The sequence below is a fragment of the Danio rerio genome, chromosome 25 (assembly GCF_049306965.1).
Source record: "Danio rerio strain Tuebingen ecotype United States chromosome 25, GRCz12tu, whole genome shotgun sequence".
Classification (NCBI taxonomy): domain Eukaryota; kingdom Metazoa; phylum Chordata; class Actinopteri; order Cypriniformes; family Danionidae; genus Danio; species Danio rerio.
In genome coordinates, this window is record NC_133200.1 from 26,862,882 (window position 1) to 26,885,000 (window position 22,119).

The following is a 22,119-nucleotide window of genomic DNA, read 5'->3' on the forward strand; positions in this document are numbered from 1 at the left end:
AACCCTGGAGCGGTTCGATTGCAGTGAGAAAGCAATCCGATCCAAGCGCGGTTATATCACAGTGTTTTATGGATATGTAATAGGCTTACGGCTATATGAAGAGAGAATTATGAGTAGGGCGGGAAGTTTCGCGAGTCTCCGGATGCCTGCAAACGAGTGATGATCTCCCGTTAATCTTGCGTCTCCCTCCCAGTCCTCAAATAGGCATCGTTGCTCACCCTTCTCACCCCTCCCCACCGCGTCTCTCCTCAGACACGTCGCGCGCGCGCACCCTGTCAATCACCACCAAACCACTACCTCTCCGGACAGCTTAGCGGGACGCTGCAAAATAAACCCTGACACTCTGACCAATGTAAGGACAGTTTACTCGCACGTGACTTGTTTTAGCTCTTTTGGTCCGATTAGAAACTTTGCAGTGTGAAAGCGAACCGCTCCAAGAGCAAAGAGCAACAATGTAACAATTGTAATCTCTGTTTCGGAACAACTGAATCGTGTGAAAAAGCCTTTGTGGAAAAAAAAAGTCTAAGTGGAAAAACTGAGCATTTCACTAGCAAACAGTTAACAGTTTTTTTTAACAGAAAACTGTTAAACAGAGCATCTACCCCTCAAGAACAAGAGATAATCGATCTACTTTCACTTTCGCTCTCGTGGATAGGGAAACCGTTACGCACAGACATCAATTAGTCTATAAATAATGAATTGTGTTTGTTAAGCGCAAATATTCGTCTCAAAACTATTTCTAAATTCAGTTCTAATATCCTGCAAATTAATAAATGAACAATAATAACAAAGTGTTCTCAAAAACCTGAGTTATATCCTAAAACACATGCTGTGCCCCATATGGTCTAAAACCTGACAGGTGGACAAATCGCTTACGCACTGCTTAATACGCACGAGAGAGCAATAGGCAAATATCTTTACATATGAAAAAATTTAAATATTAAGGATATATATATATAGGATATAATAAGAATAGATATAGAATATAAATATAAAGGATTAAAATACTACAAAGCATATTATCTTCTAGCCTACATAAATATGAAAAACCACTGCTTTTATGTCTTCTTCATCTCGGGAGGCTTTTTCAGTTCATTCATAACAATTTGCTTTTGTATAATGTTATTATTATTAGCAGTATTATTTATTATATCCATATTTATATTTGTTTTATTAAAAACAAGCTTAGATTTGCCCACCTGTCAGGTTTTAGACCATATGGGGCAAAGCATGTGTTTTAGGATATAACTCAGGTTTTTGAGCACATTTTGCTATTATTATTCATTTATTTGTTTGCTGGAAATTAGTACTGAATTTAGAAATAGTTTTAAAAAGAATATTTGCGCCTAACAAACAAAAGTATTTATTTATAGACTAATTGATGTCTGTGCGTAAAGGTTTCCCTATCCAAGAGCGAAAGTGAAAGTGATCCATTATCTCTCATTCTCACGTAGTAGATGCTCTGTTTAACAGTTTTCTGTTAAAAAACTGTTAACTGTTTGCTTGTGAAATGCTCATTTTTTCCACTTAGACTTACTTTGCGCCCTGTAAACAGCGAATGCGCTCTTGGCAGCTGACTCTTAAAGGGAATGGGAGATGAGACTCTAATTGGTTTATTCTTAAAACATACCTATAACTCATTAAGAAAATAAACTCAACCCTTTTAGACCATGCGCCGAAGCGCAAGGCAGATTTCCCGTCCTTAAATTAGCAAAAACGCATCCTGACATGCCCTGAAAGCATTTGCGCCCTGCGTTTTGCGCTCTGCGCATGGACTGTCAAAATAGAGCCCATAAAAGCAGTGATTTTTCATATTTATGTAGGCTAGAAAATAAAATGTTTTGTAATATTTTACTCCTTTATATTTGTATATATATATTCTTATTTTTTCATATGTAAAAATATTTGCCTATTGCTCTCTTGTTCGTATTAAGCACTGCGTAAGCGAGGTGCAACTCTGCGCTGGAGTTTAGACCGGGTTTGTTTTGCTCTAATGAAAAATCTATTTTACTTTCTCAAAATAGCAACGCGCCAGCAGTGCGCCTCAGAACGCCTTCCTTTTTAGACCAGAACGCCTATGGGTGCACATATGAGCACTAATGCATTTGCTATTTAAACAGCGAAGCGCAACTCCTCAAAACCACTCTTGCGCCAAGATGAAACTAGCAAAAGATGCCTTGCGCCACATTGCGTCGGGTGTATGATAGGGCCCTAAAACTAATGAAAAATCTATAACTATTATAACCTTGGCCTGAATGAGATCTATGCATTTATTGGCTACACATTGCCCTGAGTGGACGAGTTCCACATCTGCCTTGGCAGTGGCCAGTATATCTCATTGCTAGATCTTACCAAGGGGCACTGGGTCTGGCAGGTCACATTGTTAGTGCTGCTTTTAGCACACCTATTTTTTTTTTTTGTCATTTCCCTTCAGGTTGCAAGGAGCCCCCGCCACTTTCCAGTACATGATGGAAATCTTGCTGACAGAGATTTAAATTCTACTTGTATATTTTCACATCAGGGGAAAATATGTAAAATAGCCATAGTGTGAGAAGAATCATGTGCAATGGTAACAAAAAAAAAAAAAGGTTGACAAAACTCTGCAAATGAATAGAAAACTAGTGGACCAAGAATTGATTTCTACTGTTCTTGCTTTTGTCATGACATGCTCATTTTCTTCTTATATATTCACCTGCATCTCTGGCCACCAGCCCTGTATGAGGATACAATGGAGTGGGGGAACACCAGCTGTCTCTGGGGCCAGGCATGTTGCAGAACTCCCATCGTTTCTGCTGTAACTGCTGCAGCCAGTAATGCATCACCTGTCTATTTGGGGCCTGCATGCAGAAAGAGAAAAAAAGAAGTGTGAAACTCAAGCTCTGCTGGTTTATGGAAAAAACAAAACAAAAAAAAAACAGGAACAAGATCAATTTGAATGTGACTGTCCCCTTTGAGTAATGTCATGCTTGTTTCATTCTCGGTTCCAGTTTCCAGCTCAGTCATGAAGCTGAACTTTATCTATGAGAATCAAAATTTATTTAAACACAAGCTTTTAAAGCTCTAATAAATAGTAAATGATAAAGAAAAATAATTGTAAAACCTGATGTACTGTTTTTACTTTTGGTTTATTTAGTTTAAAATAAAACATTAAGTATTTCTTTAATATCAGCTTTAGTCAAACAGCATTATTTTTTATGCATCAGTGAACCATGCCAACTTAGGAAAATCTTAGTTGTCTGACCTTGAAAAACCAAGAAGAATCACCAAGATGCTTCACTATTAAACAAATTAAATTATGTTTTTACAAGAAGAAATAGAAGACAGAAATAGATGAACAGATATTACATATTCTGTGCATTGTTTCCCTTTAACAGGAACTATACTGTAAAACATAGGAAGCTACGCCATAAAAGGATGCCTTAAAGAAATAATTTTCTTTTAGGAATTCATTAAAAATATACGTAAATGTCTTAATATAATCTATACTTTTACTATCCTATTTTTTTTTACTAGCTGCCAGAATGATTATCAACAGTTTCTTGACCAGATCAATCCACTCATCCAATCCAAATATAAAGAAAGTGAAAGCAAGACACACCTTAAAAACGGCTTCTGATTTTTTTTTAAACTTTTTACAGTATGGGATTAGTTTCTGATACTTCCAAACAACAGGACAGTGATTAGCTTTCTGTACTTTTCCCCAAATAGTCTCCAGCAACATAGTTCTCAATTCATCTCTCAGACTGCCACAGTCTTTATAACTTTTTTTTATATTTGTGCTTTTCATACCATCCAGCAGATGACATGAAACAACATACTGTATCTGTAGATGCCAGTTGCTCTAGACAACACTCTCAACACTCAGTTCAATTATTTCTGTATTCATTAGTTCTGTATACACTAATATATTTGTGGCTAAAAATTTATTTTAAAATTAGAATTAACCTAATAATCAGTGTCCAGTGTTCACCCTAGGTTTACAGAGTACCGATTTTAATGCCTTAAGCTTTATAATGCATTAAGCACATTTTCCCTCTAAAGCCCCATGTACAATAATACGTTTTAGTTTTAAAACGCATAAGTTTTGCTACGGTTATGCCATCCGTCCACACTACGCCAGAGTGTTTTAAGTGTTTTGAAAACGCTGCTGCTCTATTTTAGTATGGATGGGGCAAAATGGAAATGTCTGAATATGGAGGCAGGGCTATTTATATGACCGTCATCTTCACTGTATGCATATTTAGAAACAAAACGGAGCCCACTGTAGGAAAATAAATGCAAGAAATCAGTTAAATGTGCAGAATCAGTGTACGCAGTTACATTAATTAATAGATTAACTCTTTGCGGTCAGCCAAAACACATTACCTGTGAACAAGTAATAAATTTAAAATACCAAAGTCGGGGAATATGTCATTAGATATAGACAAGATGAATTAAATATCACGTTTAACTAATATAGTGAGATTAGATCCAACGGAAAATCCTTGCTGAACAGTCCGACGTGCACAGCTTTCATCTGGGTAGATATGCTGCAGTGCAAGCCAGAGTGTGTGTGTGTTTGTGGTCACGTGATGTGCGTTTCCAGTGATGTAGTTTGGACAGAGAGTTGTTCAGAAACGCTGAGTGAAATGCCATTGTGGACGCAGATCCTTTTCATTCTTAAACGCTGTTTTGAAACTAAAGCGTGTTTGTGTAAACGGGGCCTAAGTATAAAGCTTAAGAGGAGTAATGCCGCTGCATATAACACCTTAAACACATTATAACCATTTAGGTGTGAACGTGTCATGGCCAGAAGAAGCTTTACAGAAAATGATTCATCTATTTATTTCACTTTGGCACAGATAAAAATATTGGTAAGAAAAATTACTAACAATGCAATTTGGAAACATACTAAATAGTGAATAATGAAAAAAGAATTCAACATGTCTCAATCAAGAAAAAGTTTAGAGTGCATATTTGATGCATAAGAAGTTAAAATGCACACCTATAAATCTAATACTAAAAGGAAAAAGGTCTATAAACTTTGATTAAAGCAATGGGTGCATTACAAGTATTTATTATTATTAAATATTCATAATATACATAAATAAATCAAGTTTTATTTATCTAATAATTCCAGCCAGGTTTTACTGAACTTGCAATATTGTCAAAAATACAGAATGTTCAGTTGTTACATAAAAAGACCTAAATAAATCTAGACCATTCAAATATTTTGCTCGTCTTCAACTATTGACAGCAGATCACTCAATGACTGCGTTTACATGGACACCAAAAATAAAAATTTTATGGGATTAAGACAATACTCTTAAAAAGAGTCTACCATGTAAACAGTGATTTTTTATTAATTTAATCAGATTAAGATCATAATCAAACTTAAAAAAAAAAACGAATTAAGACGTGTGGAGTATGCCGATTTTAGTCGCATTATTGAAGTGCATTACAAACATGTCAACACCTTAATCGAACTATTACTGTCATGTAGGGCTTTCATATGCGTTTTGTGACAGGATAGTGCACACACAGGGCTGTTTGACTCTCTTTGGACCTACCGAGTCAGTGCAGACCACAGACCACAGACACCTGCATCGTGAAATGCAGTTTTTTTTTCCATTCAGCATGCGGTATGAACTTAAAACAACAGTCTTCCAGCAGTTCATAGCTGCATCCAATATCTCATTTGTCACAGTGGGGCATGTCCGAATGAAAGTGCCAAACTGCAGTTGAAGTCGACAAATTAATAACGAAACACCCGAAATTACATGAAACTCCAGAGGAAATGCGGATTGTGCGGTGACGCAATGATGTTAATCTAATTATGTGCTATAACATGTAAAACGGGATCATGAAAGAAACATTCAAAAAGCAACTCATGTAACTTAAACACCTTAATCCTATTAATGTCTTAATTAGATTAAGGCAAATCATTTGATTACTGATGTCCATGTAAAGTAGTCACTTAGAGAGAGAGATTTGCACTCGCAATATTTTCACTGCTTTTCATTTATCCTAAGAAACACAATGCTTAGAACATCACTGTGCCTCTCGCAATCAGGTCTCTTGCACATTCATTCTCGTCACCATGGTTTCTGTGTGTTTTAACTATTTTTAGGGATAATGAGAATAATGAGAAACCGACGCATCATCACTCCACTAGCAGTTGATTGCTACTTCACCGATTTTGATGTCATCCCAAAAATTATTTTAAACCCAAAAGATGAAATTAGTTGACAAAAGCTCAAAATAGGGTATATGCCGAGCTAGTGTCTTTCCCAAACTGATAAACTTTCGATGAATTGTTTTTATGATTTTTTTCCCCCAATTTATACGGTTTCTTTTACAGCATCAGTGTTGTAATGTAATTATAATACATTCAGTTAAATAAACTTAGACATTTATTTAGTTGCTTAAGCGTAAAACGATACAAAAAGCTGTTTACTCGCACACACCCATCAAAATCGGCAGGATAGTGCAGAAGTTCCATTAAATATATTGGGGTAAAATAAATGCTCATATTACAAAGACATGGCGGGGAAAAGAGTAATTTAATGCAGTGCTTCTTGTACAATCTGAGACCGACTTTATTTTCAGATATCACTCAGCCAGTGGAGATCACTGATTTTTAAAGAAAACTGACCTTAAATGCGCCAATTTTTGCATTGGTGTTACACCTCTTTGATGTTAGTCTAGGGTAAAAGTAATAACATTTAAAAGGTGTGGTACTTTTACAAGATGATGGGTGAAAGTAAAAGACACAAACAACAAAACTGCCAATAAAAGTGATTTAATGTACAAAAAGTGAAATCAGAATAATGCCCAAATATGTATACAATAAGAAAAATATTTACAATAATAATAAAGTAACAAATTAAACAAAGTATCAAACAAAATTAGGTCAACTCAAGAGTAAGGGGACGCTGGTGAAGCCAAATCAAAGAAATAAATATAACAAAACAATTCTAACTCATAAGCAAACCCCTTACCTCGCAAGAAACATGAAATGAAAAAGAAAAGAAAAATCTTCAGCGCCGAGCGCCGTAATCTTACCTATTCTGAACTAAATCAAAACATACACAAGTGGCATTTACTTCTTACCTGGTGTTTTAAACAATGGATTGACTTTGTGTATGTAAGATGGAAGTCGTACGACATCTTCCCTGTCCACCTTACTCTGAGGACAAAGTCAACTCTCAATAATCTCTTTTTTGTTTGCCAGGTAAGAGTTGTACCAAAAGTAACAAACAAACAATAGAAAATAAGATGTACAAAAATCACAAAGTAGTTCAAAATGGGCAGAAATAATACTAAATAGTTTTATCCAAACGAAAGTTAATTAAAATTAATGAATAACAAAATCATGTCGGCAAAAACACACAAAAACGGGATCAAAGGAAAAGCGCGATGATAAGTGACTGGTCTCCTGACCAATCGGCTTCCGCGAAGGCGGACCTAGAGGATACGACAGGTAGAGATGGGGAGAGAGAAAGAGAGAGAGAAAAAGAGAGAGAGAGAAAACGGAACGCAAAAATCCCACCAATATACGGCAACCGTAACAATTGGCATACAGTTGACCGGAAGCGCTCAACCCAGGTTACTGGCAAACTCAAAGTCCTATTAGCATGCTTCGGCATATACCCTATTATCCAGTTTTCCCTACAATTAAAGCTGACAGGTTTACAGACTGCTAATGTTGCTCAACAAACACAAATCTGTTAAAATCTTTAAAAAAAAGTATTGAAATGAGGGTGTCTTGAACCTTAAAAAAGTTGAATCCCGGACATTTTAGGAGATTTACAAACTACAATGTGTGATGTGTATCTGTGTGGATATCTGCAGTGCATGTGAGATTGTCTGTGTTGACAGTCCTAAAGCACAAAGAACAAGCTGTGTAAAATCAGTCATTCATTCCAGCTAGCTTTCAGGTAGCTAAACTGATTGCAAAAAGCGGCATACCATTCAGTAATCAAATCAAAATCAAATCACATTTATTGTCACATCATCAGCACCACGTGTGCTATGATGAGAGAAAATCTTAGGTGCTGGCTCCAATTCAATTCAGCTTTAATCGTATAGCGCTTTTACAATGTAGATTGTGTCAAAGCAGCTTCACATAAATGGTCATAGTAACTAGATAAGGGTAGTTCAGTTACTCCAGACAGTACAAAATACAACAACAGTGCTAAATACAGACAGTTCAAATAAATTTACAGTGCAAAATAGTGCAAATACAACGGCATACTCCCAAAAAAACAGGACAATGTAAAATTGACAGCAATATGTACAATGAGTAGGTGTTCACATAGTTGTAGGCAGTATTGTTTCAAGTATGGATTGGTTAAAGTGCAGTGCATGCTACAGATTGCTGGTGTGCAGTGAGGGGTATGGAAGAGTCTGTGTGGGGTGTTAAGTGTTCATCAGCCTGATAGTCTGAGGGAAGAAGCTTTCCTTCAGCCGTGACCGGATGATGCGGAACCGTCTGCCAGAGGGTAGCAGAGAGAAAAGTCTATGGTTTGGGTGGCTGGAGTCGCTGATAATTCTCTTGGCTTTCCTCATGCACCGCCTGCTGTAGATGTCCTGGAGGGAGGGAAGCTCACTTCCTAGTACGCGTCCAGCAGTTCGCACAATCCTATGTAGGCCTTTGTGATTGCTGCTGGTGCTATTTCCATACCGGGTGGTGATACAGCCAGACAGGGTGCTCTCCACAGTGCAGATGAAGAACGAGCGGAGTATGTGGGGGCTCATTCCAAACCTCCTGAGATGCCTGAGGAAGAAGAGGCATTGTTGTGCTTTCTTCAGCACTGCATCTGTGTGAGCGGTCCATGTCAAATCCTCAGCGATGTGTACTCCAAAAACTTGAAAGTGCTGACTCTCTCCACTGGTGTCTCGTTGATGGTGATAGGGTTGTGTTCCCTCTTCTCAATCCTGGAATCCACCACCAGCTCCTTGGTTTTGCTGATGTTGAGTGAGCGGTGGTTTTCCTCACACCACTGCGTCAGAGTGTGCACCTCCTCTCTGTAGACCGTCTCATCATTTTCTGTGATTAGGCCCACCGCCGTTGAGTAATCAGCAAGTTTAACAATAACGTTGGAGCTGTGTTTGGCTGTATAGTCATGTGTGTACAGCGAGTACAAGAGTGAGCTGAGAACACAGCCCTGTGGAGCACCAGTGTTGAGGATCAGTGTGGATGATGTAATGTTGTTCATTCTAACCACCTAGCGTCTACCTGACAGGAAGTCCAGGATCCAAATGCACAGAGAGCTGTGTAGACCCAGATCCTGCAGCTTCACAACCTGCTTGGCAGGCACTATGGTGTTGAATGCTGAGCTGTAGTCCACAAACAGCATTCTCACATATGTGTTTTTGTTTTCCAGGTGAGACAGAGCAGTGTGCAAGGTAAAAGCAATTGCATCATCAGTGGAGCGGTTTTCCTGTATGCAAATTGCAGAGGGTCAGTGTGAGCGGGCAGTACAGGGCAGATGTGCTTTTTAATCAGCTTCTCAAAGCACTTGCTGAAGATGGGTGTCAGAGCAATTGGACGACAGTTATTCAAGCATGTGGTGTTAGCTGATTTTGGTATGGGCACAATAGTAGCTGTCTTAAAGCATGTGGGAACCACAGGCCGAGAGAGCGAGAGGTTAAAGATGTCTGTGAAAACCCCCGCTAGCTGGAGTGCACATGCTTTAAGTACACGTCCAGGGATGCCTTCTGGTCACATAAGATCTGCTTATGTCCGCTACAGAAACATAGAGTGTTCTGGCGGTTTCGGTTTCGGCCACGGGACCGCACAGTGTGCACGCGCTGTCCTGGGCTTCAAAGCGGGCGTAGAACGAGTTAAGCTTGTCTGGGAGGGACGCTGCAATGTTTACATGTTGTTACTTTTAAAGTCCAGGATGTAATTAAGTTCCTGCCACATGCTCCTTGCGTTATTGGTGTTAAATTGACCCTCTAATTTGTCTCTGTATTGACGTTTTACTGCTTTGATGATTTTTCTGAGGTTGTAATTTGCTTGTTTTTGTTCCTCAGCATTTCTGGATTTATAGGTGGAAGCTCGCACTGATAGGGCTGTTCGAACTTCGCTATTGATCCATGGTTTTTGGTTGGGGTAGATCCAGACAGTTTTTGTTGGGACCACGTCTTCCATGCATTTCCTAAGGAAGCACGTGACTGTGTCCTTAATAAACGGGGTTTTTCCAGATGTCTTTAAACATGCTGTTGTACAGCCTCTATTAAAGAGGCCTAATCATGATCCCGCTGTGCCTGACCACTACAGGCCCATATCTAAGCTCTCATTTATCTCAAAGGTTTTAGAGAAAATTGTACTTTCACAATTGAACTCATATCTGGACATTTTTAATATTTTAGACCCCTTCCAATCTGGTTTTAGAGCAAAACACAGCACTGAGTCTGCACTACTAAAAGTCACAAATGACATTTTACTCTCCATGGATTCTGGATCATCTGCGATTTTAATACTTTTAGACTTAACCTCTTTTATTTTCTCTTTATATGCTTCCTTTAAGCTCAATACTCCTCAAACATAACATAAGCTATCACTGCTGTGCTGATGATCTCCAACTATACTTTCCAATCAAACTAGGAAAAGATTTATCATTAGAAAATCTTTTCCTATGCCTTACCGACATCAAGACATGGATGACAAATAACTCTCTGCAACTAAATGAGAATAAAACAGAAGTGTTAATTTCAGGTCCTGCTGCTACCAACAATTCAATTAAAACTCAGCTAGGAGCCCTAAATGACAATCTGCACAATCACGCCAAAAATCTCGGAGTTATCTTCGATCCACTCTTGCAGTTTGATAAACATGTAAATGCGGTTTTGAAGAGCAGCTTTTTCCAGCTTAGAATGGTGGCAAAAGTTAAACCCTTTCTTTCAAAAAAAAGATTTAGTAATCGTAACCCATGCTTTAATCTCCTCTCGGTTAGACTACTGCAACTCTTTGTACATTGGCCTACCTCAGTCAACACTCTCTCGGCTACAGTTGGTCCAAAATGCAGCTGCCAGATTAATAACAGGAACTAAGAAAAGAGATCATATCTCCCCTGTCCTCGCCTCATTGCACTGGCTACCTATAAAATACAGGATTGATTTTAAAATTCTTCTTTTCACTTATAAAACCTGCACAATTCTGCCCCGGCCTATGTCAGCGAGCTTATTAGGCCATATGCAGCTTGTAGACTCTTAAGATCCCATGACCAGTTTCTTTTGTCTGTCCCTCGGTCTCGCTGCAAGTCAAAGGGTGATCGAGCTTTCAGTGTTGCGGCCCCAAGGCTCTGGAACAGTCTCCCACTGAACATCATGATGCTTTTAAATCTAACTTAAAGACATATTTTTACTCTCTTGCCTTTGACTGATGCATGCATGTTATTTTTTATTATTTATATTTTAGTATTACTTTTCAATATATTTCATTGTATTTTTAATACCAGTTATTTTTAGTTTTACTGTTTAGTTTATTTTATTGTTAAGCACTTTGGATCAACAACGGTTGTGTAAAATTGTGCTGTATAAATAAAGTTTGCCTTGCCTTGCCTTGTGTCTGAGTACATGTCAATGTCGTCATTACACGCTGCCCGGACATTCATAACTTAATGGCGAGTTAGTAAAAAAAAAAAAAACAACAACAAAAAAAGAAGGTATGAATGTCATTGCAGAGGAAGTGATAGAAAGTGCCATGATAAGAAAGACAACTTGAATTGGTGAGTCTGTCTGCAAGTACAATCACCAGATAAACTGAATTTTTTGCATTAGCACAGGACAAGAGTAATGACGTGCAGGACATGACACAGCTGCAAATTCTTTCTCGCAGTGTAAGCTTAAATTTTGAAGCATCAGAGAAGCTGGCAATCCTACAAAATCTCAAAGGCAGAACAACAGGAAAGGGGAAGAATTTTTTGTTAAAGTGTTGGGCATTGACTTGTCCAAGCTGGCCAGCATCACGACTGATGTGGCAACCAAAGGGGCTGATAAGACATGTAAATAGAAAAATGGAGCAAAGAGGTCTCCCCCTGCTATTACAACTATTTGCACTCTGCTGTAAATTTTTAAAGAGGAAAATGGTCATGAAGGTAGTGGTGATATGTATAAGCTTTATAAGGGCACAGTAACTTCTTGGTAAATATTTTAGTCACAAAGTCCCATATCAGTCCAAAGATTCTCACAGGTTAACAAAAGACAGGGATAACAGAAAAGGCAGTTTCTTGAAGCACCAAACAGGCCAGTATTTTAGTTGTACCAATCACTTTGAAATAAACAGTTATCTTTCGTCCTGTCTTTTAAAGCAAGCCCTTTATCTCCAGCCCTTTATCGTCCATTATTTATTACTTCACGTTTTTATTGAAAGTCCAATTATGAGAATTTATTTATTTTTGCTAAAATATTACATCTGCCATTTTTGCAGTCAGTCAGAGCAAACATAAAATAATGGACTTGAACTTTACTTGACTACGTAAAGGAGAGACAACATATCAAGAATATGAGTTCATGTAGGCCCTCTTCATTGCGGCAGACCTAATGCCTGCCTCCCCTTATGTCTTTTCAGTGCAGCTTTATGTCAAATCTTAACACTAAATAAGTAATAGACATACATGCAATGCATTACCTATTATATGGAAAGTAAGGACATTTATTACAAATGTCTACAATGTATAAAAACATTTGAATAAAGCATACACAGAGTAAGCAAAAGGCATGCGCTTAACCCAGTTTGCAAGGGAATGTGACATGAGGCAATACTCATGAGACATGAGGCTGCCTCACCTTGCTGCCTATATGCTGTTATTGAACAGGCAACATGCAAAATACAACGATTTTGATTAAATCGATGCTCCTGAAATTATTTCCTAAAAAAAGCCTGCAAGTCATAATAAATAAGCTTAAATAAATAATCACATTTGAAGCACACAATCGGTGATCAGAAAAAAACTAATTATGTGATTAAATTGGAACAGAAAATATATTTTCTTTTTAATAAATGAAAATAACCAATGTAAGTCAGAATAAAGTCATATGGTGCAGAACAAATGTGTGCAGAATGTGTAAAGTGCCTGTATAGTCAAAAAACTTAAATCAAAAACAGTTTAATATATTAATCCATAACACTGAGTGATCTATAAATGAAATAAAAATAAACTATAAAAATTATGAACGTATAAACAGAATGTTTTAACTGCAGACAATTCTAAACATTCACTTAAAAAGCAGTCTTTTTATCCCAACACTCTTCTCTCTTTTGCCTTCCACAATGGTCACTTTCCTTATTATTGTGCATTTATCCATTTGCTGGAAAGAATAAATTAATTTAGAAATAGTTTCAAAACAAATGTTTGCGCTTAACAAGCAAAATAAATAATGTAGGCTAATGAATGTCTTCGGTGTAGTGCAGGCCGATATTGGCTAATCGGGAGGACCGGGAGAATTTTTTGGCCACGAGGGCCGGTGTCCCTAGCTGCTTACACTCTCAGCAGTCAAACTTTTTTCTTTTATTTATTTTTTTTTACCATAGCCTCGATCTTTTTATTCATTATTTTGACGCAGCTCCACTCTTTTTAATTATTTTCTCGCAGCCCCATGAGCAAAATGCACCCTGCAGGTTAATGATGACAGTTGCACCTTAGTGAAAATAAGCATTCGAATAATTAATATGAATGAACATTACACCTGCTCAATGAAAATCAGATGATTTACTACATTAATAAAGCTGACATAACTTAATCAGAAATCTAAAAAGGGGAGAAAAAGATTAAGCCATCAATAGAAAGTAATACTGTGGTTAAGAGTCTTGTAGATAACAGTGCAAATCTTATTCCAAATGCAGCAGGATAATAGCGCCACTGTGGTCCAGTGGTCAGCACGTTGCTTTACGATGCTGCTGACCTGAGATTGAACCTCACCTAAATAATTTTTTTAAAAGACATATAATACTGTTTGGCTTACTTATGTAGGGGTACTGAGGTTGGCTGGTCTAAGGCTTGAAACTTCAGGAATGAAAAGGAGTCTCACTCCGGCCCTGGTGGAGTGTGTACAACACCTTTTCCTTATCCATGAAAGGAAAGGAGTAAAGTAAAGAATAAAAGTAAAGTAAAGAGAAAGTAAAGAGGCCGAATGGAGGAGGCGCATTCTTTATCCGCTCACTGTAGCTCGTTTGTTTAACTGTTTTCTCGCTAGAAAAGCATTCAGTTTTTCCACTTACAAAGTCCGTCATGTAAATAGCAAATGCGCCTTGGGGCAACGCAACTGACTCAAAAAGGGAATGTGAGATTCATAAACATAATATACCACTTATCCATAAACAAAGTACCATTATAGTCACTCTCGATGCAGAAAAAGTCTTTGACAAAGTGAACAGGATATTCCTGTTTTCCACATGTTTAGTTTTGGGGAGTCATTCATTCTCTAAACATCACCCTCAGCCATGGTCATTGCTAATAAACTTACATCACGCAGCTTCACTCTACACCAGGGAACTAGACAAGGATGAACCATTTAACCACTAGCAGCAGCCATCTGTTAAAATAACTTCATTAAAAAATTCAAACATTAAACATGCATCATAAAATAAGTCTCTACGCTGATCATATATTATTACACTTATAAAATCCCCAAACATCATTACAAGAAACAACAAAACATTTTCAAATACTTCTGAAAACTCAATGAACTGCTGTACTTCAATTACATTCTTCCAGTGTGGATGTGACATCCCAAGCATCTCCAATCCCTCTGTGCACCAACTACATCACCTATTTGGGTTTCAATGTTTCCTCCAGGATGTCAGAACTATACTCTATTACTTAAAATAAGATGGCGATCTTCAACATTGGATGAACTTACCACTATGGGCAGAATATTTGAAACTAAAATGTCCATACTCTAAAAAGTAAACAATTTATTTTTAATGAATCCAGCATAATCCACTTGTACCTGGTTTAAATCTCTAGACTCACAATTATCACAAAATTCTACTGAAAGAACAAGACCCCAAGAATTAACTTGACAACCTTACAGAAACCAAATAACACGAGAACTAAAAGCAGCACATTTTTTTACAACTACTTTCTGGCAAATCAGCTCCAAAACATACACAAATGGATCTAACCCATGAGAATAAATGGCAAGATATTGAACAATCAATCATTGTTAAGGACATTACCATTTCAGAATTACCCTTTCACAGTCAAACAAAAAAAAAAAAAATCACTGTTTTTTTTAATACCCACAATAGAAGCAACTCTGACAGCCTGGTGGAATTTTCATCAAATCACAAATTCCCCTACTCACACCATCTCAATACTCCACTACCAACCACTAAATGGAAATCAGAGTTACTCCCAATGCAGCTTTCTGAACTCAAATGTGCAATAACACATACTCAATGACTAAAATGCTAGACTACAACTTAAACAGCATACTGATAAATAAGCATGGCCCAGTATAAGATTCTAATGGTATGATAACTATAGGAGTCATATTACTTTTAATTTAATTATAATGTTTTTTTGTATATCTATTTATTTGGGTTTTTCACAGTGACTTATTATGTTTTGGTCACGTGGGCATACCTGGCACTTGCTAGCAAATAAAGCATGTGCACACTCACACAGGTTTTAGGAAAAGAGAATGAGTGTGGGGTAACAGTTAGGGCTGCTCGATTATGGGAAAAATCATTATGACGATTATTTTGGTCATAATTGTAATCACGATTATTTAAAACTATTATCAGTTAAAGTCAAAATTATTCGCCCTCTTGTGAATCTTTTTATTATATAAATATTTCCCAAATGATGTTTAAAAAGGAATTGTTTTACTGTATTTCCTATAATATTTTTTTTCTTCTAGAGAAAGGCTGACCTGTTTTATTTCAGTATGAATGAATAACAGCAGGTTTAAATATTTTAAAACCTATTTTATTAGCTCTATATTATTAGCCCCCTGCATACATACACACACACATACATACATATATATATATATATATATTTGATTGTCTGCAGGAGAAACTACTGTTATACAATGACTTGTCTAATTACACTAATTAAGCCTTTGAATGTGACTTTACGCTGAATACTAGTGTCTTGAAAAATATCTAGTAAAATATTATTTACTGTCATCATAGCATATATAAAACAAATCAGTTATTAGGAATTAGTTATTAAATCTGTTATGTTTAAATTGTGCTTTAAGCATTTTCAATGTAAGGAAAAAACTTTAGCTACAAAAGTCCTTCAGTCAAGAGCAGTGAGGGATTTTCTCCTTTTGTTGTTTGATTAATTATAAAAACATGCAGCACCAGGATTATTGCGCACTGTCTATATAAGAATAGTGTGGTTCAGAAATGGTTATAAATATGAATAATCACTAAACACCGCGCTCTGACACAAATGTGCATATATTCGACCATTAAAGCGCTCACATTAAGATGACGTTAGATGTGTGTGCTCTGCTCGTCACCGAGCCTGTCCGAGGCTAAGCGCGGTGCGCACACATAAAACAGCATATGCTCTTTTGTGCTTTAAAAAAATGAATAATGCACATCCCGTGCTGCAAACGTTACATTACAGTACATGCTTTTAGTCATTTTCATGTGGAACTGAGCTTTGCAGAGCAACAAACGTGTACAACTGGAAAGGGGGCGGTACAGGATGGAATAATCGTTTATCTTGATTAATGGATTGTCATAATCATTAGAAGCCAAAATCGAATAATTGCACAACCCCAGTAACAGTATTTTTTGTTGACTGCCACGTCACATGCAACAACCCTATAGCACTACATGCCACGCTACAACGCAATAAAAATATCATGTTTCAAGTTTATATTAAGTTTTGTTACTAACATCTTTGGCACAGCGTCTGTCTCAGATATCCAGCACGTCACAAATCAAAGGACCCTCACAGTTTCTCTAGTGACTTAAGATGGAATCAGGAAGTCAAAACATTTTATCAATAAAAGATAGCAACTTATCAGGAAAAATCATCGCTCGCAAAATCAGCGCACAAACGAAATCAGGAAGACGGCAAGTAAGTAAAGCAATTGCAAATCAGATGGGCCACATCATATGTTTGTTTATGCAGGACAGATAAGTTTATTTGTGGATATATGCATGGATAAGGAATCTGGTTGACATTGGTGTATGAGTAAAGCTCTTTGAAGTGCTAATCGGATGCGCGAGGTCGCACTATTTGCTAGGGATGTCCTTATACAACATTTTGACTTCCGATACGATACCGATATAGCAGCCTTCAGTACGAACCGATACCGATACAAATCCGATATCAGCACAAAGCATGAATACTTTACTTTTACCTATTTTGTTGAGTGGAATGTATGAACAGCTAGATCAAACTGAGAACAAAAGTCAGCAAGTCAGCAACAGAAAGTATGGAAAAAAAAACAATTTATTAAATATTGGTTGCATAAATGTGAACCTTTTACATAAGAATATATAAAATAATTAAAGAATAAATATTAAGGCCCTAAAAATATCTTAATTAAACAAACAAAAATATATTTTTAGGAGCAAAATATTAATTATAGGTCACTTAAGTTATTTATTTTATTCCATTAGCAAATGGTAAAAACAGCTTAGAGCAGAAACATAAGAAAAAAAATATTGTTAACTGACCACCCGCTAAAGGTTGAGTGTCCAAAGTTTCAATTTCACACACAGCTTTTTGATGAACTTTTGATCCAGTTTCAAGCTGAAAAATATCTTTCACACTGGGGAGCAAAAATAAGGAGTTATTGGTCCTTTTTTACCACAGCACATAAAATAATGTGACTTTTAAGAATAATTTTATCAAAATGTATTTTATTTGCATAATAAATTGCACAGATTCCACCCTACTTCCCACATGGGAAAAGTACGACAATGTAAATAAAGACAGAACTGCAAACTCATGTGCAAAGCTGACACTGTTTATCAGATCACTTTATCTTTCTGTGCTTTTTAAAGAAGAGGTAAATATGGAAATGCCTTAGATTAAATTTTCCCTTCTGCCCAAAAAGTAATACCATTCTTTCTTTTAAAAAGTGGTCCTCAGCAACAGAATGATTTCTTATTCTTATTTAACAGAAAATGAAAACAACTAAGATGTTTAGCATTTAACACGTTTTACATGAGCATGCGAGTCTGTGGCGAAGTATTCTCATGCACAATGAACCGGGCCGCTGAGGTCAATTCTAGTGTCATGTGTGGGAAGCGCTGGTGTTGAATTAGGTATCACACTTGATGCACCACGAAATGCCATGACCGAATTGACGCTTGAACAATGTGCGCTACATCGACATTCGATGCCTTGTGTTGCTTAGCAGCGTATTACAATGTAAAGATTGCTTGATGTGAAGTAAATAAACCAGTAACGGTAGACATGTGCCATTGTTAATAGCGTCAGTGTGTGCTACTGTCACAACAGATTTCTATCGTAATACACCATAACTTAGTGTGAAGAGCATTAAATCTTAAATCTTAAAGAGACTTTGCTTGCAAGCAGTGTTATGATAACGTAGGCTTTGCACGCTGGCTCTGGACGCTGCTGGATAGAATAGCTGTAACGATTTAAGTGTAACGAGGGAGACACTGGGAGCAGACTTGTGGATTAAAATGCAGGTTTTAATAGGAAGGTCAGTAAAGCAAAGGTCAATACAGGGGCAAACAGGTGTATAAAGGCAATCCAGAGTTGTAGTTATAAACACAGGCAGATGATCAAAGGGTGGCTATTTTGAGAAGCTATAATAGATTTTTCATTAGACCAAAACAAACCCGTTCTAAACTCCGGCGCAGAGTTGCGCCTCACTTACGCACTACTTAATACGCATAAAAGAGCAATAGGCAAATATTTTTACATATGAAAAAAAAAAATTATATTAAGGATATATATAGGATATAATAAGAACAGATATAGGATATAAATATAAAGGATTAAAAAATTACAAAACATATTATTTTCTAGCCTACATAAATATGAAAAATCACTGCTTTTATGTCTTCATCATCTCGGGAGGCTTTTTCAGTTCATTCATAACAATTTGCTTTTGTATAATGTTATTATTATTAGCAGAATTATTTATTATATCCATATTTATATTTGTTTTATTAAAAACAAGCTTAGATTTGCCCACCTGTCAGGTTTTAGACCATATGGGGCACAGCATGTGTTTTAGGATTTAAGTCAGGTTTTTGAGCACACTTTGTTATTGTTGTTCATTTATTAGTTTGCTGGAAATTAGAACTGAATTTAGAAATAGTTCTGAAACGAATATTTGCGCTTAACAAACAAAATTATTTATTAATAGACTAATTGATGTCTGTGCATAAAAGTTTCCCTATCCAAGAGCGAATGTGAAAGAAGATCCATTATCTCTCATTCTCACGCAGTAGATGCTCTGTTTAACAGTTTTCAGTAAAAAAAAAAAAAAAAAAACTGTTAACTGTTTGCTAGTGAAATGCTCATTTTTTTCCCACTTAGGCTTACTTTGCGTCCTGTAAATAGCGAATGCGCTCTTGGCGCGACGCAGCTGGCTCTTAAAGGGAATGGGAGATGAGACTCTGATTGGTTTTTTCTCAAAACAAACCTATAACTCATTAAGAAAATAAACTCAACCCTTTTAGACCATGCGCCACGGCGCAAAGCAGATTTTCCCGTCCTTAAATTAGCAAAAATGCGTTCTGACACGCCCTGAAAGCGTTTGTGCTAGGGATGGGAAGATTAACCGATATGTATCGATACGCGGTCATGCGCGTGCACGATGCGAGTGCATCGGTTGAGCAGCAGAGGATGAATGAAATTTTGGAAGCAAATCGAGATGCATCGGTTTTTGCGAGATGCATCGATTTTTCCGAGATACAGCTTATATTTTTAATATAGAATGTATTTTTTATTTATTAACAAGTGTTGTCATCCTGTTTTTGGCGCATAATTTAATCGACCTACATAAAGTAAGCCTTAGCAACGGATTTGCGGATGTGCACACACTACAACTCAGTGTATCAGGTGTGCGGATGAAGCTAGTGGAGCGCCCTCAGAAAGCGCGAGAAGCAAAACAAACATTTTATTCCCCACTGAGTTTTAAATCTAAAGTATGGCAACATTATGGATTTAAGGATGGACGACATGACAGGAAAGATGCAATTTGCAAAATGTGCCGCGCATCTGTAAAATACGCGGGCAGTACGACTAATCTGATATCTCACTTGAAGCGGCGCCACGGTGTTGTTGTGAAAGCATCTTCCAGTGTTCCTGCATCCCCGGCTTTCGCACTGCTTCAACCAGCTCCAAAAGTGGTGAGAAAAGCATTGAAAGTTTTTTTTTCCATGCGCAACAGTTCTGCTCGCTCTACGCCAATAACGAATGCTATTGCATTGTTCATCTGCAAAGATATTCAGCCTAGTGTCACGGAGAACGAAGGTTTTAAACACCTCCTCCTGTTAATTTTTATTTAATAATAATAATAATAATATTAATAATAATAATGATAAAAATAATTGGGTGTCACGGTGGCACAGTGGGTAGTTTGACCACCTCACAGCAAGAAGATTGCTGGTTTGTTATATTTTTATTAGCCTGTTGTTTACAGTGACAGTGATGTTTCAACGCAGCATAACACTGCTAGTTCAAGACCTTAAGTTTTGAATAATCAGTGGCAAAATATATCTTTGTAAAACTTGTTTTCATAGTTGAAAAGTTAAATCACAATTCTTGTTGTGCAATGCTAAATTTATTTATGTTGAAAGAGTGCAAATATATATATTTTTTAATATATATTGCACTTATACATTCTGTTTATCTTGAAAATACTTAAATAATATGTGCTATATGTTCTAAAATGGCCCTCTACTGTAAACTGACACTCTGGCTCTGAGAGAAGAGCCAGTTTGTAAAAAAAAGTCTTGGTTTTGCTTGGTTAATAAATAATCAAACTCATTCAATGGCACAGCATCCTCTTTCACATCATCTCATAAACTTGATCTAATTAGTTAGTGCTGAAATATCGCATCGTATCGTGATATGGGTGTGAATCGTATCGTGTTGCATCGCAATATGTCACAAATGTATCGCTAATATATCGGATCGTATTCTTTGTATCGAGATGCGTATCGGATTGGCATTATAGCTTAGATGCCCAACCCTAGTTTGTGCCCTGCGTTTTGCACTCTGCGCATGGACTGTCAAAATAGAGCCCTAGTGTGAAAATGCTGTTAATGTAAATGATGAATTAATGCCTCTACTCCCTGAAAATAAATTTCTTCAACAAAATAAATGTTTAAGCATAATGAATTACAGCAGTGCTTTTCAAAACCAGACTGAGCAATAGATTGGTGAAATTATGCAAACCCAGGATGTTTCACAAAATACAACAGAAGTGAATGAAAATGAATCACATTCCGCAAAATCAAATGAAGCTGAAATTGAAGATGAAACAAATCCATGTGATAATCTCACAATCATGAGCAGTAACAGATCATCACAATCAAAACATTCTTCAACCTCCTCTGCAAGCCGAGTTGGCTGCTTTAGCCATAAAGAAATAAATATTAGAAGAAATACATGCACTAGAAGAGAGGAGGAACAGTTGCGTAAAGGGAAAGAAAGATTGCAACTGGATGCTGAAATTGCAGGGGAACAGGCAAAACTTGACATTCTCGAAACACACAGTACAGACAGTGTGAAAATGACATTAAATGTTTCAGATGGAATGAACTCATATGTGGCAAGTCAATCTAAACAACCACAATGTTGATGGAGATTAATTCATTCCATTAGATTCAAAAATTACCCAAAAATTATGTTCTTGGTCTCACAAAGAAACAGAATGTAGTAACAACACTGTTGATGCAGCATCAGAGGCTTTCAGCTTTACCAAAAAGAAATACCTTCTAATATGGTGTGCATTATTAAAAAACTTTCATATATAAGCTGAAGGAAAGAAACAACCAGAAAGTTAAGCATAAAGACATTTTTCTGTTGGACTTTATAGTTGAACTTTCATGTGTTTGATTTATGTCTCCTATCTGTAATTTTGGATAATTATTATGTGTTGACCTAATAATTAGGGGCTGGTATATAGGAGCCTTATTAATTTTCATTTAATTATAGTGTTTAT

General features: G+C 36.8%; 1 protein-coding gene across 4 annotated transcripts in view; it reads right to left on the reverse strand.

Moving 5' to 3' along the window:
* tbc1d2b (TBC1 domain family, member 2B) overlaps positions 1 to 22,119 on the reverse strand; it is a 55,725-nt gene that overhangs the window by 25,760 nt on the left and 7,846 nt on the right. For all 4 annotated transcript variants that reach the window (XM_073943178.1, XM_005163101.6, XM_073943177.1 and 1 more), the window contains exon 2: positions 2,693 to 2,837. In XM_073943178.1, the coding sequence (XP_073799279.1) occupies positions 2,693 to 2,837 (145 nt within the window). The remainder of the gene's footprint in view (positions 1 to 2,692; positions 2,838 to 22,119) is intronic.